Source organism: Macaca fascicularis, chromosome 2, assembly GCF_037993035.2.
Source record: "Macaca fascicularis isolate 582-1 chromosome 2, T2T-MFA8v1.1".
NCBI lineage: Eukaryota > Metazoa > Chordata > Mammalia > Primates > Cercopithecidae > Macaca > Macaca fascicularis.
The window spans coordinates 83711508-83731971 of NC_088376.1; the positions used below are offsets into that span (position 1 = coordinate 83711508).

Genomic DNA, 20464 nt, shown 5'->3' on the forward strand with positions numbered 1-20464 from the left:
TATCTGGGCGTGGTGGCAGGCATCTGTAATCTCAGCTACTCAGGAGACTGAGGCAGGAGAATCGCTTGAACCTGGGAGGCAGAGGTTGTAGTGAGCCGAGATTGCGCCATTGCACTCTAGCCTTGGCAACAAGAGCAAGACTCCGTCCAAAAAAAAGATCTATTTTTTTCCCCCTGCCTTATTCAGTTGGTTTGGAATAATTTAAGGATCTCTTCTATTTCAAATTATGGCATGTTACAGTAATTTATTAAAAATGATAATCTAACTGAAAATCATAAACCCAAAGTTTGTAGGAGCTTTTTAAACCAGAATAGAAAATAATTTTATAATTGATTTGTTTAAATATTGATTAATTATACATTCTTTTAAAGGCCAAATAAAAAGAAAGAAACTTTTTGCCCCACTCTGTTAGACTGCTATTAACTGAGCAATCTTGGTTTATGGAACTTGAGGTTTTGGGAATCATTAAATATTTATAAAGATACTTATAGTTTTGGGTTTTTTGTTTGTTTTCTTTGAGTTGTATAGTTGGAGAATTCCTTTTCATTTGTGGTTTCAGGTTTTAAGGCAATGTATACCAACTTTTGAAGAAAGATTGTCAAAGTGATTAATTATCTTCAGTATGGATAGTACATTGAAAACACTGATTATTTTGAATAATGCATGTTTCTTCAGCTATTAACATCTGACTCATCTCTTTTAGGACCTGCTGAGGTTCCCATGATGTCACCCAATGGATCCATTCCTCCCATTCATGTGCCTCCGGGTTATATCTCACAGGTAATCCATTTGATGGACTTCTCTACTCACTATGGACACTACGTTACTCCAACAGAGTATACGTTGAGGCTTCAAAGCCATATTCCAGGAGTTAATTTAGGTATCATAGTGCTAGATTTGCCATCATTTTGTGGCACCACATGGTATTACTTGTGTTTTGCCACTTGACGTACTGGAGAGCCAGAGAAAAGGAAACGTAGAAGGCCTACTAGACTGTCCTCTGGCAAGTGGCGTTTTTATGTTTGATTGATTGGTTGTGATTTCTTTATGGAGTCTCCTGCTTTAGAAATTTCCTTCCACCTGTAATACAACTTTCTGGAAGAAAATTCATAGATTTAGTTAGTTAACATATTAAAGGAGACATAGCTCACATAAACAGGGCCTGCGTTCTGTTATAGAAAAAAATGGAGTTCCATTGCTCCATGATGTGGCACCACCTGGGCTTGGTGAATTACTGAGTATGATGTGAGAACTTGGCTGTTTGCATTTAAATTTCTCTGAGGTTTGGTTTTCTAAGTAAAATGATGGTAATAGGAATCTCAGAGATCTATTGGAAGTGTAAAAAAGCTTAAAGGATGAAGTTATGTTCCTGTGCCTGAATGAGGTATAAAATGTTTTGCATGGCTGGAACGTTGTGGACATCTGTATATACTTTAGATTTTTGTCCTAGCCTCAGCACAATATACAAATCTCCTGTTTCTGCATAGCTACCTTTCCAAATACCTAACAAACTGTTTTTCTCTCTTTCTGCCTTTTTTGTTCTTCCTACTTAGCATAAAATGAAAAATATTTACAATTTTACTCTCCAGAGATGATAATCACTGTGCTAACGTTTTTTTGATTATATCCTTCCAGATGGATTTTTCTTTTCTTTACTCTTTCTCTGTCTCTCAGCCTCTGCTTTTAAAGTGGTTTAAAAATATGTAATTTTCAGTTTTTAATGATTTTGCTAGGATGAAAAATTGGCAGCTACATAGGAAAGTTGCTGAAGCAGAGGCAGGAATCAAAGATTTATCCTTCTCTGATATAAAAACTTAACCGTTTCTTCATGTGTAAGACATATCGCAGCTACTATAATTTCATTTTTTCCATCCTTTTTTTTTTTGTGAGCCAATTTGACTCTATTTATTTATTACATAGCCAGATTGCTGGCCAGTTTTCCTGCTGTTGCAAATAAATGACTTATTTTACACAAGTCTTTGTAAATAAGAATCACTGGAGGGAGGATGGGGTGTAGAACAGGCTCTTCCAGCAGGGATACAAGATGATGGATCACATTCACACCCGCAGTCAGTTAACAGAAAAGAACAAGGAATGTAGAATTCCATTATGTCTCCTGCTCATTTATTTTGAGGACGTGTTTCATTCCATTGAACAGAGTACAGTTCTCACCACTGGGACAGCAAAAATAACACCTCCTTTTATGCTAAAGGTCCATTTATGGAGTACCAGTTAAAAATTGAACATTCTACTGGAGAGAAGCTTCAGTTGTGCTTTTTCTTGCTAGTAGTATTGCTGGGGTTGTATTAAATGCAAAAATATTTGTTGCATGTACTAGGAGAAATGAAGAATTTTTGACTTGGATATAGTTCTGATTCTGGAAAACTGTAGAAAATCCAAATAGAAAGGGTAAAAGTAGAGCTGTAAACTTGCTTGTATGAAACTGATGATGGAAGCGTGTTGACGTTCTTTCCCAGCTGATAGTTATGGCAAAATATGCTAGACAATATTGGAAAAATAGTTAAAATGGAATAATTTGAATTGAGAAAGGGAAAGAAGCAGTCTGTAAGGCATGTGAATGACTAACTTCATTTCAGTTGGGCTCTGTGACCAGAAGATGGGTGCAAAGTTAAATGACCTTCAATGATAGTATTATATCTTTTATGACATGTTACAGTAGAGTATCTGAAAAAGATTGTTAATATGAAGAAAATAGAATTGAGAAGCCAATAGGATGTGTACACAACATCATCTTCAAGGCTGGCAGTACACACACTTCAGTGAAATGAGGAAGGCGGAACCAAGTATAAAATGTCTTAGTTGTCTGGTTATCACCAAGAGATAGGAGCAAAATACATTGTTGTCATGCAGTTGTAGAAAGAAAGAAACACACACACACATACACACACACTCTCCCCCTGCAGGCTGGACATATGTGAGTTGTGCTCAGTACTAATCTGTCCCTCTGCTAGTTAGTTCTGTACAGTTATCCCCACAGTCCTCTTCCTAAAATACACATGACTTTCTTGTTCAGGTCTAGAGTTGGTTGCCATTACATACAAATGTAGTTAAAGTTCTGTAGCATGGTGTATATGGTATCCATAACACTCAACACTGCTTACCTCTCAAGAGGCACCTTTACCTGTCACCACACGGTCTATATGTTAAACCTCTGTTCCCTAGATACCTTGAGCCTCTTTCCAAATAAACACTTTCATGTCCATTATTTCCCCCTTTCTCTGGAATACTCTAGAGCCTTTCTTTGACAATTCAGTTGTTCTTTTTGGTGCCTCTCCTCAGTGTGACCCTTTTAGAACCTTCATCACAGAAATAGTTGTTCTGTTTTTTTCAGCATCTGTGATTCTTTTCCTCCCTGTCGTAGAATACAATGTGTATTTATAGTCATCTCCAAGAACTCATATTGCCTCATGGGGATTGTATCTCAGCATCTAGAATACTGCCTGACACAAAGTAGGTACTTGGCTAAATGTTTTTAAATGTAAATGATTGTCTAAGCATAAGTAAGTACAGGAGAGATTCACATATATTCTTCAATGATTTGCATGTTTAAAGAGAGTAATATAATGCTTAATAGATGGAAAATAATATGAGACTGATCTATACCTGCAAAGAATGAAATGTTCTGAATGTGTTTTTAAAAGAGAGAGGAACGCCAAGACAGTTCACTGGAGAAAAGAATAATCTTTTCAATAAATGGTGCTAGAAAAACTGGATATCCACATGCAAAAAGAGTGAAGTTGAACAGCTACCTCACACCATATGCAAAAATTAACTCAAAATGGATTATAAACAGAAATCTAGGAACTAAAACTATAAAACTTGAGATACGAAATTTTATAACCTTGGATTAGGTAATGGATTTGTATATGTGACACCAAAAGCATGAGCAATAAGAGAAAAAAATAGATATATTTGACTTTATACAAATTAAAAATTTTTGTGCCTCAAAGGACACTGTTAAAAAGTAGAAGAGGCCTGGGACTGTGGCTCACACCTGTAATCTCAGCACTTTGGGAGACCAAGGCAGGTGGATCATTTGAGGTCTGGAGTTCGAGACCAGCCTAACCAACATGGTGAAACCTTTTCTCTACTAAAAATACCAAAAAAACAAACAAACAAAAAAAACCAGGTGTGGTGGCACATGCCTGTCATCCCAGCTACTCAGGAGGCTGAGGCAGGGTAATCACTTGAACCCGGAGGTGAAGGTTCCAGTGAACCGAGATTGCCCCACTGCATTCCAGCCTGGGTGACAGAGCGAGACTCCATCTAAAAACAACAACAACAACAACAAAAATGGAAAGAAAATTCACAAAATGGGAGAAAATATGTACAAATAATATGTTTCAGAAAGAACTTGAATCTAGAATATATAAAAACCTTGTAACTCAAGAATTAAAAAAAAAATAATTTAAAAGTGGGCCAAGGACCCAAACAGACATTTCTCCAAAGAAGATATACAAATGGCCAATTAGAACATGAAAAGATGCTCAATATCATTAGCCATCAGAGAAATGCAGATCAAAACCACACTGCAATACCTTAACATGCTAGAATTTCTACAGTCAAAAAGACAATAACAAGTATTGGCAAGGTTGTAGGAAAAGTGGAATACACTGTATGTGTTAATGTAAAATAGTACATCTGCTTTGGAAAACAATCTGGCAGTTCTTCAGATGGTTGAATAGAGAGTTGCATATGACCCAACAATTGCACTCCTAGGTATATACCTGAGAAATGAAAATATATGACCACACAAACACTTGTACAGGAATGTTCACAGGAGCATTGTTCATAATAGCCCCAAAGTGGAAACAACCCAAATGCCTATCAACCTATGAATAGGTAAATGTAATATAATATTTCACACAATGGACCATAATTCAGCCATAATGAGGGATAAAGAACTGATACATGCTAAACTATGGATAAACCTTGAAAACAGTATGCTAAGTGAAAGAAGCCAGACATAAAAGCCACATATTGTATCATTCCACTTATATAAAATGTCTGCAATAGGCAAATTCATAGAGACAAATAAATCAGTGGTTGCCAGGAGTTGGGGGGAAGGAGTAATGGGGTATGCTGTTTCTTTGGGGAGATAAAAATGTTCTGGAAGTAGATAGTGGTGGTGGTTACTTAACTGGGACACTAAAACCTACTAAATTGGACACTGTAACAGGATGAATTTTATGTTATATAAAGTAAATCTCAATAAAGCTAGTACAAAAGAAGGGGCGAGGGGAAGACAGTGACACGTCCCAGTTATGAATCGAGAAACAATGGGGCAGCTGGGAAATGACCCCACTTTGAAGTTATTGGTGGTGGTGATGGTAACTACTATGAATATTGTGCACTGTGCTAAATGGTTTATTTTTATGTCTAGTTTTCACTGTCCCATCTCTACATAATGAGGATGCTGAGGCCCGGGTTGGAACCAGGATTGCAGCCTATGCATTTCTGATTACAGTGACCTCTTTCCCACTATGATGCAATCTCACAGTCTGTGGCAGAACCTTGTCCTGACGGTTTTATTGCTTTCTGGCAGTGTGAGTGTGGGTGTGTGTTGTGCCTACTTATGTATCTCCATTTCTAAAACACCAGCTACTTGTGCATGGTATGGTCTTTATTTATTTACCTTTTTAAAAAAATTTTTTTTGAGACAGAGTCTTGCTCTGTCACCCAGGCTGGAGTGCACTGGCGTGATCTTGGCTCACTGCAACCTCTGCCTCCCAGGTTCAAGCGATTCTCGTGCCTCAGCCTCCTGAGGAGGTGGGATTACAGGTGGGCACCACCATGCCTGGCTAATTTTTGTATTTCTAGTGGAGATGGGGTTTCACCATGTTGGCCAGGCTGGTCTTGAAATCCTGACTTCAAGTGATTCACATGCCTCAGCCTCCCAAAGTGCTGGGATTACAGGTGTGAGCCACCACACCCTGCCGGTATGGTCTTTAATTGTAAGAAAATTGAAGAGGGAGGCAAGTAAACCAAGATTTTACAGTAATAACTCTAATCTGATTGAATAGAGAAGTTCTTGATTATAGCAGATTTGTTGTATAAATAGCTGAAAGTCCTTTAAAGATAAATTAATAAAATTGGTCAAATCTGACAAAATACAAATGTCATTAATAAGCAGATAATAAACTCGTGAAGTTTAACAGACAGCTGTGGAGGTGCCATCAACATAACAAGCTTTGTTTTCTTAGGTTGAGAAGGGCCGAATTGGTGGACTTTACAGATACTGTGGACTTAGGGTGCAAAAACAGTGGAATCCTGTCATTTCAGCTCGGTGGTTTCTCTGATACAGTAGGTTGGGGGAAGTGGTGTGTTTTGTGCCTTATTTTTTAGTGGGATGAGAAGTAGGGGGTTCTTTTCAACTTGAGAGAAAATATAGACCTTTTTTTAAATTATGAGAAAGTGGATTTAGGTAAGCGGGAATTTAATCTTATCACAGTCATCATCTCCATTATGTAAAAGCATTTTTGAGTGTGATTAGAGTTGAAACTGAAGGAGAACATGGACATTACTTGGAGAGGCCTTCCTTCAAATTCCACCTTGGCTACTTTCTATGTAACTTTGATAAATTCTTTCACCACATACGCGAACACCTACTTGATGGGGTAGAGAGAAGAATTAAGAGAAGTGTTATGTGAGGTGTGGCACTCAGTAAGTAGTAGCTATTACAATGAAAAAGACTGTTACAACAATTCCAATGGAAGTTTGGCAGAGCTTGCCTTCCTAAATACATATTGAAATCACATGATGTGAAGCAAAATTTTCCTTTCATTGTATACTGGCCATGGTTCTCTGTTTTTTAACCTCACCATTAACTTTCTGAATAATTTATATGTAAAAATTTCTTAAGCAGATGCTTTGAGTTTTATTTTCCATGCTTCCATAGTAATTTATGACACATTTTTTTTCAAATGTTATAGGGAAAACTTCATATTGACCCAAAGATTTAAAAAGCATACGAAAAGAAAAAGTGAAACATCCAAGTTAATGTTCTATCATTTGGGAAACTACTCTTCTTTTTCCAGATTAACTGTTGTAATCCCAAAACTTAGTAGTCAAAATAAATATTTTTGTTGTGAGAGTAGAAAGAACAAAAATAGCACATTGGACTGTTTTGGGGATTAATTAAGGGGTCAGTACCTGTTGAAATTATATATTTCATTTCCCTTAGCCAGGGAAAGGCAAGAAATGTATTGAAAAATATATTTAAATTTGGGTTTGGTTGGTCATTTGCCAATGATGACTGTTTGGAGAGTTGGCCAGAAAGCTGAAGCCCCTGTGGAGAAACAGTGGGGCCTGTTAGGTGGAAGCCGTGCAATGCTTTTACCCCATTTCACCCAGCCAAGCCAGCTGAGCTATAAACATTAGCCTCAATTGCTTCCCTTTGGTAACTACAGCTGGGGATTAAACCGCCGCTTTGTTTCACCTTCAATGTTGTGAAAATGATAGCAGAAAGGCACATGGGGGATTGCCCTGTGCCCTGAGAAACTGAGATTCAGGCCCATTTGGTGGCCAATAAGGGGAACTGGATTCTCTTTCAACACTTTCGGTCTTTCAGAGGAATTGATTTTTCTATAGGAAGTTAGGGAATTGTTCCATAGCGTACAGAGTGTGTGCATGGGGGTTGGTATTGTGTTCCATGGAAAAGGACATAGTACTTAGGTATCATTTCGTTTCCATTACCAATGGATTTGAAGCAATTTTATTTTTTATCTTGTGGCTTATTTTGTCCAAGGAGCAGTTACAGACAGGGTTGACAATGCTTAATTAAAAAAATATACCAAGGACATCCCCTCCCCTCAAAGTATTGTGCAGGTTTCCTCTTTCTGAGCCTTCTCCCCGTTCTGTACCTTCTCTTTGATTTCTTTCCTTTGTTTCTGTGATCCCGGCATTGTGACATAATAGAACACAGGATTAGTGGGAGGAAACGAGGGCCCAAGCAAGGCTCTACATCCAACTGTCTGTGTGGTTTTAGAAATATTAAGTGATTTATTTGGGTGTATCACTTGTTTACTTGATCATTGTCTGTCTTCCTTTTAGCATTTAAGTCCACAAAGGCAGGGACTTTGTGTATCCTGTTCAGTCCTGTTCATCACTTGGTCTCTTCTTTCTTGAAAGGTACCCAGCATATAATAGGCATGTATCAAAATTTAGCTATTTGACTGGAGTCATTTTTATCTTGTGGAGGGAGGCAGAGAGGGGAAAGTGAGCATCTCTGGGGTTCTTTTCTGATCTAAAATTAGATGATTCTCCTCTGTTCATATTATTCCTTAACAGGGTATCAAATGAGACTGTAAGTAAGTTTCCAAAAGCAGTCATTACCAAAGCAGTGTGGCACACTCATTGATATTTAGCATTTGATTGACTAGAATGCTAGTTGTCACCTCTATACAAAAATGATAGTTGATTTTCATAGTAGGATTGACACATTATTACATCCAGAAATGACTTCGGAGTCATTAGTGTTAAATTTGCCCTTTATATTACATTTTATTTAATTGCACAATTATTATAATCTATCTTTCTAAATTAGTAAGTCATATTTGTCATATGTAATAACTTTTTTAAGAAAAACACCTTTTTCTGACCTGTTGGGTAGCAAAACTTTACCACGGTTAGATGAATTTTACATTTCTACACATTCTTTGAAACTCATTAAGTTCACAAAATTAGAATTATATAATATGGTTATTTTAATCTGTGATAGGTGTTATCTGAATATCTTCAGTATGGATTCTTAACTTTTTATTGTACTGAGGAGCCCATTGGCAGTCTGGGGAAACCTTTTTTAAAGTAAAATATAAAATCCATAGGTACAAAGACCAGGTTTTTCAAAACTGGTCAATTTTTTTTAAAAAGGTGATACAGTAATTTTTGTGCTGTTTTATTAGCACATTAACATCTAGCATCAGATCTAGTAACTATAATAATTTTGAAGTTGTGATGATTATAAAGATTAATATTTCTATAACACTGTAATGTGATATGGAAATGTCATATTTTGTTAGTAACAAAGTCAAAGGTACTGCTAGTACTACCTTGATTTGCTGCCTACATTTATAAATCAGGGAAATACAAAATTGTAGTTGGATGTTAGTGAGTAATAAAGATGTAATTTCTGAGGTCATGATCCCCTGAATTCTGTTCTTCTTCTTTTGTGGGGGATAAGGGTCTGGGTACCTGGTTAAGGCTCTTGCCCCTATTGGTGAGTAGTAATAGTATGTTTGAAACTTAGAACCATAGCTCTGTTACTGGGAAGGGCCCAGACTGATTTCTTGATTCCTCATGTCTAATCTCATAATCTGAGTGGGATAGTACAGCAGTAGAAAGACCATGGGTTTCAGAGTATTCCAAACATGGGCTCTACACTGTACAGCTACAAGTAGAGTAACCATGAAAAATATTCTAACTTCAGGCTTTGCCTTCATTTCTGGAAAGGTATAGCTGTATCCTTCCCTGCAGAGATTGTCTGGGCTGTCTCACAGGTGTGAAAGTCTTGAATGGTAACAACTTCTGTTTAAGGAATTATTTTATGTTGATGAATATGCCAGTTGCCTGTTGGGTTAAGTCTGGAAGACCCTGTTCTGTGTATTGGCATCACTGGAATAAAATGGACCTGAGTGTGCCTGAGAAGCTGGAATGAAAAGATGTGACTGGCCATCTCTTCTGTGATGGGTAATGGACAGGCACTGCAGATGCCCACTGGGGATAGCTTTATTCACATCTCAGAAGCAGCTCAACTGGGCACAAATAAAGCCATCAAATGTCTACATACTGTTTGTCACCTAACAAAGTCTGTCCCCTAAAATAGCATTTCTGTTTAATCTGAAATAATTATTTGATCCATTTTAGTATCGACTGAAACTCAATGGATGGAACTTTTTTCACTTGTCCAGTGTTCTTATGTGCCACACATTTTTTGGGAGGATTAGATTTGATTTTTAATTTTTTAATTTGGTTCTTTTTGGTATTTAGGTCAGTAATATACAATAAAGTGTGAAAGAAATGGAATGGCATTTCCAGTGAGAGTATCTGGGTATGAATCTTGTCACCCAGTTAGCCCGCCTTAAGTTAATTTACTTAATCATAGCTGAGGATTCCTCAGCTAGAATTTAGGACTGTGATGCTGCTTATGTTAGATCTTCTGAATTTTATGCAAGTCAAGTTCTGTGCCAAGTGTTTTATAAACTATTAAGTGATATACAAATTGTAGGAGTTGTTATTGTCACTTTGATTCTTATATCAAGTTAATTTGCTGTTTTGCTTTCAGCATCAGTGCCCAGTACTGTGTTTTTTGAGCCCCTGGTTTGAGATAAGGCCTCTTGGTTCTCTGCAGTATCTGGAGAGGCTTAGCCCTCTAACCAGGGAGGGGTTCCTCTTTGCCCATGGGATTCTCTATTTGGAGACAGCTCTGGGCTATGGTAAAGTAGAGCTGTAGCTAGCTAACTGAGGGCTCATCCTCGGGTCTCCAGTTCATAATATGTGTCTCTTGACCTTGCTGAACTTCCTTCTTAATTTAGAAAGTCTTAATAATTTAATTGGCCCTTCCACTATAGTGTTACATAATTCACTGAAGTAGTTGGATCACAGAGATACCACAGAGATCTGTGTTTGTTTCCATTCTCCTGTCCAGCCCTCAAGGGTTACTGTCATTGGACAGTAGCACCTGGAAAGAGCCAGGTGTGTCTGGTAAAGTACTCACAGTTGATTTCATTTATATATGCCTTAGCAGTGCCCCTGTGCAAGATTTAAAACTTAAATAAGTGTGAATAGAAGCTTGACTTTTTTTCTGAGTGTATAAAAGTGTTCGCATGTACAAAGCCAGTGGAAGGATTGCCATTTTTGAGAGTGTTCTTATACTGATCACCTCTGAAGTAAGCCTGTGGGTAAGATTCATGCCCAGAAATGCTGAAGACAAGCACCAGTACCTTCAGTACCTTCAGCTGTGATTCTCCTGAACAGCAACACTTGATTTGTTAACTGGAACTAACCCTTCTCCCCTGAAGTCTGTATCATACCTATTGCCTGCAATTGGTGTGTGCGTTAAAAATTAAGCACCTGCTGGGCGGTGTGTGCCTTACAGGCCAGAGGATCGCTTGAGCCCAGGAGTATTGGGCTGTATTACACTATTCTGACAGGGTGGCCGCAATAAGTTCGGCATTAATGTGGTGACCTCCTGAGAGCTGGGGACCAGCAGGTTGCCTAAGGAGGGGTGAATTAGCTCAGGTCAGAAATGGAGCAGGTCAGAACTCCCATGCTGATCAGTAGTGGGAACACGCCCATGAATAGCCACCACACTCCAGCCTGGGCAACACAGCGAGACCCTGTCTCTTAAAAAAAAAAAAATTAAACACCAATGGGTTGGGAAATTTAAGATTTCTAGACATAAATGAGAGTGCTCATAAAAACTCTGGGGACTTTTTGTTCATTCATGAATTACCTGATTAGCTAAAACCTTCATTTTGATCACCTATAAAACAGACAAAAGTAGGTATTTAGACTTAATCACTGGCAAGAACTGTTTGAGACAGACAATTGGAATTTTCAAGGAACTTGTATTTTTCCTGATTCGGAAGAGGATGTCTATTATCAAGCTGTAAGTACTCTGCAGGATAATCTTTTTTGTTCTCATTTAAAGGACTTTTAGAAACCTAGAAACATCACCAGTCATTTATTTTTCCTTTTGAAGACAACAATAATCATGTTGTGTGGCAAAAGGAGCTGGTCCTAAACTTAGAATGATAATGAAAGTTTGCAAACATCAAATATTATTTCATCACTGTTAGCCATTTATAGATGTGAAGAGAAATGAGCTTGAAAAGTACTTTGATGTTTTCAGCCACACTTTCAATCTTTAGATTTGAAAACAGAAAAGGAAGTCTGTATATTAGGGCAATATATTCAATTCTTCCACCATTTTTTAATTTTTATTTTTTATTTTTTTGGATACAGGGTCTTGCTCTGTCACCCAGATGGAGTGCAGTGGCATGACCTCCCTTGCTCAAGTGATCCCCCGACATCATCCTCCCAGGTAGCTAAGATGACAGGCTTGTGCCAGCACGCCCAGCAAATTTTTGTATTTTTTATAGAGATAAGGTTTTGGCACATTGCCCAGGCTGGTCTTGAACTATTGGGTTCAAGCAATCGCCCTCCTCGGCCTCTGAAGTATGGGGATTGCCGTCATAAACCACCACAGCCAGCCCTCTCCCACCATTTTTAAGTCAAGTAGCTTAATCTATAAAATAAAATGTTTGACCACTTACTATTATAAAACTCTTTTGTTGCTCCTGGAACATTCCTTTATCCTAATTTTTCTTTCTTCTTATGGTACTTGGGTGATGGTGGTGAGAGTTGGCAGCACAAGGGGGGTTGGCTAGGGCAGGCACAGACCTTACATTTCAAATCTCTACCCTACTTGAAGAACAAGCTTGCCTTTCCTCTTTTATATTATCGACCATATTCAGAAATGCAGAGGGAAGAGTTAGTGCAAATTGTTAAAGTGAGTACCGATGCATTTGTACTCCTGATTGGTGAGTAAAATAAAACTGCTCAGTCTCCTATAGGATTAAAGTAGAACTTAACATTGGAGATGTTTGATCTTTGTGTGTAAATGCTTGTGATAAAATCATGCTTATTTAAAATAAGATCAGGAATGATAGATATAAAATGAACTGGATTCAGATTTTCTGTGATTTTAGAATAGGATGTCAGCTATTTACCAGAGTTACAGAGAAAAGTTTTAATAATGACGTGCTAATATTCTTGGCAGATACCAAATCTAAGCAGGTATACTTAATTCTTTTATTTATTTATTTATTTATTTATTTATTTATTTATTTATTTTAGCTTGCTTTCTTATTCATTTACTCATTTAACCAACATTTACTGAAAGCCTTCTGTGTGCCCAGTTGCTTCTGAGGGACTTGCAGCTGGGTGGGAGAGAGAGTGTGTAGTCCAAGCTACAGGGGAGACGTGAGCACCAGCCTGGTTGGGAGAGTCCTGGATTCTGCCTACCCATCCCCTGAGTCCATGCAGCTTATTTATATCATCAAACCTTTTTCTTCTCTTTGTTCGTTGTTCGCATGCCCACTTTTATCTGAGACATCTTCTCTTCCTGGAATGACCTGGGAACCCACTTCAGGCATGTTGGCAGCAATGAGAAATTCAGCCTGAGCCTGACTTTTGCAAACTCATTTGGTCCCAGTTTTCTGTGTCCAGGCAACTCACCCAACGTTTTTTGCCACCCCGGCAAACTGGCTGCCAGCACATCGCACTACGTACATTTGTGGGTTCATATGTGCCACATGCAGAGTCTGTACATTTCCTGGCTCATCCTGGGCCATCTGGGGCAGCCTTTTAAATTTTTTTCTTTTGCTTCCTTCCTTTCAAGCTTCTCTTTTGATTCTTGTGGCTTGTAGCCCAGCAAGAGTAGAAGGAAAGAGCTTCAGGAAGTGAGGAATTTATTAAAATTCCTTTGAAGCATTTCGATTCCGTAAGAGGAACTACCTTTTCTGTTAGCTAAGACAAAAAACAAAAACAAAAACAAAAAAACCCTCAAAAAATGTTTTTAGGAGATCCAGTTTAGTTCTTTTTTTTTTTTTTTTTTTTTTTTGTGAGGGACAGAGTCTCTCTCTGTCACCCAGGCTGGAATGCAGAGACTCGATCTCAGCTCACTGCAAGCTCCACCTCCTGTGTTCACGCCATTCTCCTGCCTCAGCCTCCCGAGTAGCTGGGACTACAGGAGCACACCACCGCACCCGGCTGTTTTTTTTTTTCTTCTTTTTGTATTTTTAGTAGAGACGGGGTTTCACGGTGTTAGCCAGGATAGTCTTGATCTCCTGACCTTGTGATCTGCCCGCCTCGGCCTCCCAAAGTGCTGGGATTACAGGCATGAGCCACCGCACCCGGCCCCATTTTAGTTCTTGTACACAAAATCGATCCTCCTTTACCCAGTTCGGTGTTCTTCGGTGTATTACTTTCACTTCCCTAAGCATCATTCTTCTTATTTCTAAAATGGGGATAACTGTAACTGTATGTGCCTCACGGGATTGTTGGGAGGATTTAGTGAAGTGGTAATATTAATAGTAGTAATTGATGAGTAAGATTTTGTCATATTATGTATCAGCTACTGTTCTAGGAACTTAACTCTGCCTGACTCCTTTCTGGTAGAGTGTGTTAAAGTATAGCAGTATTCAATAAGTATTAGTTGTATCCTGAATCCTTTTCACATCTCTTAATGACTCAGGTATCCTAATTTTCAGCAGTTGATTGTTTACCTATTTACTTCTCAATGTACAACTTCTGTGTAATTAAAACTTTGTGTAAATAATGAAGACTTTGGTGTACACACCAGTATGAAAAATCTTGGTCCTGCAGCATACTAGTTGGTTTTCATACAATTTAATCATGCTGTGCCTTGGTTTTCTTCATCTAAAGCAGGGATGCTGATACCTAATTCTCAAGTGTTAGGGAAGTTGAATGAGCTGGCCCACGTCAAGAAGCTGACAGACCACAGGCACTGACTGATGTCCTTCTCCATCTCCCGTCCTGTGCTGCTCCTGGGAACTCTCCATCTTGCTGTTATCCCCAGGCTGTTTCATTTTGTTTTAATGATTCTCTTGGTCATATTTACAAGAACACTAGTATAAGACAAAGATTCTCTCTGTTGCACATTTTGTGCCTTATTCTCTAGCCACTTATTTTTGTTTCTAGGCTACAGGATAGCAAGAATACTAGGCATGTAGAAGTTTTTTGGTAAACATATACTAAGCTGGATAAAACAGACTTGATAAAGAATCAATTCGGCTTCTCTTTGCCATCAGGCCGAATTTCTTCATTAGCCTGAGCAAAATGGCTCAGTGTTTGTTCACGGAGGCTAAATGCATCACTTTTTAAAAGAGAGTTTTTGTTTGTTTGTTTTAAATCAGACAAGGCTTGTAGAACTTAAGGTAGAAAAAAGCGCTGGATTGAGCCTTTGTATTCTGAGGGGCTGTATTAGTTTAGTAGGGCTACCATAACAGAATACCACAGACCGGGTAGTTTACACTAGAAAAATTTATTGTCTTACAATTCTAGAGGCTGGAAGTCCAAGATCAAGGTGTCAGCAGGATTAGTTGGTTTCTTCTAAGGCTTCTCTCCTTGGCTTGTAGATGGCCATTGTATTTGTCCATTTTCAAGCTGCTGATAAAGACATTCACAAGATTGGGCAATTTACATAGGAAAGAGGTTTAATTAGACTCACAGTTCCACATGGCTTGGGAAGCCTTACAATCATGGCAGAAGGCAAGGAAGAGCAAGTCACATCTTACATGGCTGACAGCGGACAAAAAGAAAAAGAGCTTGTGCAAGGAGACTTCTGTTTTTCAAAACCATCAGATCCCATGAGACTTATTCACTATCACAAGAACAGCACGGGAAAGAACTGCCCCCATGATTCACTTACCTCCCACTGAGTCCCTCCCACAACATGTGGAAATGCAAGATGAGATTTGGGTGGGGACGCAGCCAAACCATATTGTTATGTACCTGGCCCCTCCCAAATCTCATGTCCTCACATTTCAAAACAAATCATGCCTTCTACAGTCCCTCAAAATCTTAACTCATTTCAGCATTAACTCAAAAGTCTGGCCGGGCGCGGTGGCTCATGCCTGGAATCCCAGCACTCTGGGAGGCCAAGACAGGTAGATCACAAGGTCAGGAGATCGAGACCATCCTGGCTAACATGGTGAAACCCATTTCTACTAAAAATACAAAAAATTAGCCAGCCTGGTGGTGGGCACCTGTAGTCCCAGCCACTCAGAAGGCTGAGGCAAGAGAATGGCATGAACCCAGGAGGCGGAGCTTGCAGTGAGCTGAGATAGCGGCACTGCACTCCAGCCTAAGCGACAGAGCCAGACTCCATCTCAAAAACAAACAAACAAAAAAACCCCAAAAGTCCACAATCTAAAGTCTCATCTGAGACAAGGCAAGTCCCTTCTACCTATCTGCCTATGAGCCTGTAAAATCAAAAGCAAGTTAGTTACTTCCTAGATACAATGAAGGTACAGGCATTAGGTAAATACAGCCATTCGAAATGGGAGAAATTGGCCCAAACAAAGGGGCTATAGGCCCCAGGCAAGTTCAAAATCCAGTGGGGCAGTCAAATCTTAAAGCTCCAAAATGATATCCTTTGACTCCATGTCTTATATCCAGGTCACACTGATGCAAGAGGTGGGTTCCCATAGTCTCGGGCAGCTCCGCTCCTGTGGCTTTGCAGGGTACAGCCTCACTCCTGACTGCTTTCACAGGCTGGTGTTGAGTGTTTGCGGATTTTCCAGGCATGTGGTGCAAGCTGTTAGTGGATCTACCATTCTGGAATCTGGAGGATGGTAGCCCTCTAGGCAGTGCCCCAGCAGGGACTCTGTGTGTGTGGGGGGCTCTGACCCCACATTTCCCTTCCACACTACCCTAGCAGAGGTTCTTCATGAGAGTGCCACCCCTGCAGCAAACTTCTGCCTGGACATCCAGGCATGTCCATACATCCTCTGAAGTCTAGGCAGAGATTCCCAAACCTCAGTTCTTGACTTCTGTGTACCTGCAGGCTCAACACCTCATGGAAGCTACCACAGCTTGGGACTTGCACCCTCTGAAGCCACAGCCTGAGCTGTGCCTTGGCCCCTTTCAGTCATGACTGGAGTGGCTAGGATGCAGGGCTCCAAGTCCTTAGATTGCACCCAGCACGGGGACTCTGGGCCTGGCCCACGCAACCATTTTATCCTCCTAGGATTCTGGGCCTGTGGTGAGAGGGGCTGCCATGAAGACCTCTGACATACCCTGGAGACATTGTCCCCATTGTTTTGGGGATTAACATTCAGCTCCTCATTACTTAAGTAAATTTCTGCAGCGGTCTTGAATTTCTACTCAGAAAATGTGATTTTCTTTTCTATTGTATTGCCAGGCTGCAAATTTTCCAAACTTTTATGCTGTGCTTCCCTTATAAAACTTAATGCCTTTAACAGCACCCAGGTCACCTCTTGAATGCTGTGCTGCTTAGAGATTGCTTCCGCTGGGTACCCTAAATCATCTCTTTGAAGTTCAAAGTTCCACAAATCTCTAGGGCAGGGACAGAATGCCAGCACTCCCTTTGCTAAAACATAACAAGAACCACCTTTGCTCTAGTTACCAACAAGTTCCTCATCTCTGTCTGAGACCATCTCAGCCTGGGCCTTATTATTCATATTATTATCAGCATTTTAGTCAAAGCCATTCAAGTCTCTAGGGAGTTCCAGACTTTCCCACATTTTCCTGCCTTCTTCTGAGCCCTCCAAATTGCTCCAACCTTTGCCTGTTACCCAGTTCCAAAGTCGCTTCCACATTTTCAGATATCTTTTCAGCAACGTGCCACTCTTCTGGTACCAATTTACTGTATTAGTCTGTTTTCATGCTGCTGATAATGACATACCTGAGACTGGGCAGTTTACAAAGGAAAGAGGTTTAATTGGACTTACAGTTCCATGTGGCTGAAGAAGCCTCACAATCATGGTGGAAGGCAAGAAGGAGCAAGTCACATCTTACATGGATGGTAGCAGGCAAAAAAAGAGGTTGTGCAGGGAGACTCCTGTTTTTAAAACCATCAGATCTCATCAAACTTAAATCACCATCATGAGAACAGCATGGGAAAGACCTGCCTTCATGATTCAGTTACCTCCCACCTGTGCTCCCTCTCACAATATGTGGGAAGTCAAGTTGAGATTTGGGTGGGGATACAGCCCAAGCATATCAGCCATCTTCCTTTGGTGTCTTCATGTAGTGTTCCCTTTGTGCATATCTCTCGTAAATCTCCTCTTACATAGATACTCTTGGATTAGAGTCTACCTATATAACCTCATTTCACCTTAATTATCTACTTAAAAGGCCCTATTTCCGAATACAGTCACATTCTGAAGTACTGAGCATCAGACCGTCAACATATGAATTTGGGGACACACTAAGTCAGCCCATGATAGGTGACAGACTGAGAACCTGGCATAATGATCTTTTCCAAGGTTCTGTGCTTCTCTGGAGAGGATACATGAGTGACAGTTCTGTTGAGTCATAGAGCTGGAAAAAATTTAGATGAAGAATACTTACTCTGACTTCTGAAGTCACCACACTTCTGCTTTCTTAGCAGCACTTACTAGGACTTAGTCTAATTTTTCTCTTTATATTCTTAGGCTGTGTGGATGAGTCTTACTGTTGAGCACTTACTTTTTCTCGCCTTTGAATATCCAGTCCTTAGCACATAGTATGTGTCAGTAAATAATAGTTGAATTGAATACAGGTGATTCGTCTGCCTCTGGACATTGTCACAATTTCCTCCACCACAAAAGGAAATGAATTTGTCTTTTCCATAGTCCTCTACCAAGACTGAAGGCATATTTTTTTGCCTTGGGTGTTTTGGACTGAATTCTGTCTGATGTCTAAATTTGACTACAGTGATATATTTATTTATAAACCATCTTTATTAAAGAATGTTATTGCCACCGTTTCCTTTGTTGCCAATTATTTTGTGCATTGTTATTGCTCCTCAGATTTTCTTATTTTGGGGGAGACTTAGGCGTAATTTCCTTAGATGTAGATCAAAGCTGAATTGGATAACTAAAATATGTTGCAATTTATGTTATAGAAAAATGGTAAAAATATTCAGCACATATTTTCTATATTTCTATTTCAGAATTAATATTTCAGCTTTTTTTTTGAGTTGAAGTTGGAGTCTCCCTCTGTCGCCCAGGCTGGAGTGCAGTGACGCGATGTCAGCTCACTGCAACCTCCGCCTCCCAGGTTCAAGGAATTCCCCTGTCTCAGCCTCTTGAGTAGCTGATATTACAGGCCCATGCCACCACACCTGGCTAATTTTTTGTATTTTTAGTAGAGATGGGGTTTCACCATGTTGGCCAGACTGGTCTTGAACTCCTGACCTCAGACAGTTCACCCACCTCGGCCTCCCAAACTTCTGGGATTACAGACGTGAGCCACTGAGCCCGGCCTATATTTCACTTTTTTAAAATAAATCTTTTTAATGATAAGACAGGCTTGGGTTTATCAAGAACAGGTTTCTAAAAGGGTTTCGTTATGCATGCACATGTAAATAAAAACCTTTTACAAATCCCACAGAATAAGATACTTTAAAATGGAGCTGTCAAGCAATTTTTATATGTGTAGTCAATTTGTGGTTTCAAAAAGCTACTTCAAAAAAAAAACCTTCAAAAAGTTAGTGCTTTTTGATAAATTTTTTTTCAAACCACTTTGTTAACAGGTCCAAAGTTATATGATAAAATGGTCAAATAAATTCTTTTCATTATAAATAATCTTGTTTAAAAGTCCAGAGTGTTCCTCTTAATATTTAGTGAGAGCCCTGTTCTTGTACTTCATCACTTGTCTGTGTTGCTGGTTGACGGTTGGAAGTTTTACACTGAATGAAAGAATTAAGACTGTAAACCTCTAGAAAACAAGGACTTTACTTCTGTGGTCCTTCCAGGATTGAATGAAGGTTCCATGAAAGAGAAACATCTAGAATACACCTTTCTTTTTTCTTAATAGCTAGTAGAGGGTGAGGAGGGAAAGAAGACACTGTAGGATAATGCATGTTTATGTCAGATGGTAGGAAAAATTCATGACGTATTTATACTGCGTGTGCTGCCAAACAGCATACAACTACACGTTTTAGACAAAAGAAGTTTTGATGATAATTATCAATACATGCATGAGAATTTCCAATGTCATGGTTTAAGCACCCACTTCACATACACCTGTAAATTAGCTTCTGTGCATTCATAAATGGGGTTAGTGTGATTAGCTTGCCAAGGCCCAGAAGAGATTATATTTATTAAAGATCACATGAGAAGTTGTGTCCTAGGCATCTGACTAGGAATTTTAATTTTAAATGGGTAATATTGTCTTATTAATGAACTATTAACATAGTAGAAACATTTATTTTGATAGATTTATTAATGAATGTAAAGATTCTTGTTTTTTTAATATAAGGATTAATGACCGTTCATTCAAACTAAACCTATTTTGTACACTGAAATATAACATAAACATTGATAGACTTGCCAATCTGACTTAAGCACTACTTTTAAAATATGAAGCTAATACAGTTTTTTGTTGTTGTTAAGATGTTTTAGACATGTTAAGTCATTTTATTTTGGCCTATAATCAATCTCCTGAGGTATAATGAGAAATCCATTTCAATATAGAAAGTCAGTTTTATGGGGATTTTAGATTTTGTTTTTGTTTTTTTTTAAAACAAAACTTCCTGTCAGAATGTGTGCCTGATTGTCTCACATATTTGATTAGATCAGCTGGCATGGCTCCTTGGCAGCCTGGCCCTCGCTGCCAGTTTACTCTGTGTCCCCTTCCTTGCAGGGCGCTGACCCGGAGGCCATCTCTCAGCTGTCCCAGCCCTGCCGAT

At 39.2% G+C, this 20464-nt stretch overlaps 1 protein-coding gene across 4 annotated transcripts in view; it reads left to right on the forward strand.

The window, feature by feature from the left end:
* FNDC3B (fibronectin type III domain containing 3B) overlaps positions 1 to 20464 on the forward strand; it is a 363872-nt gene that overhangs the window by 188333 nt on the left and 155075 nt on the right. For all 4 annotated transcript variants that reach the window (XM_005546389.4, XM_045385094.2, XM_005546390.4 and 1 more), the window contains one exon: positions 704 to 780. In XM_005546389.4, coding sequence (XP_005546446.1) covers positions 704 to 780 — 77 coding nt within the window. The remainder of the gene's footprint in view (positions 1 to 703; positions 781 to 20464) is intronic.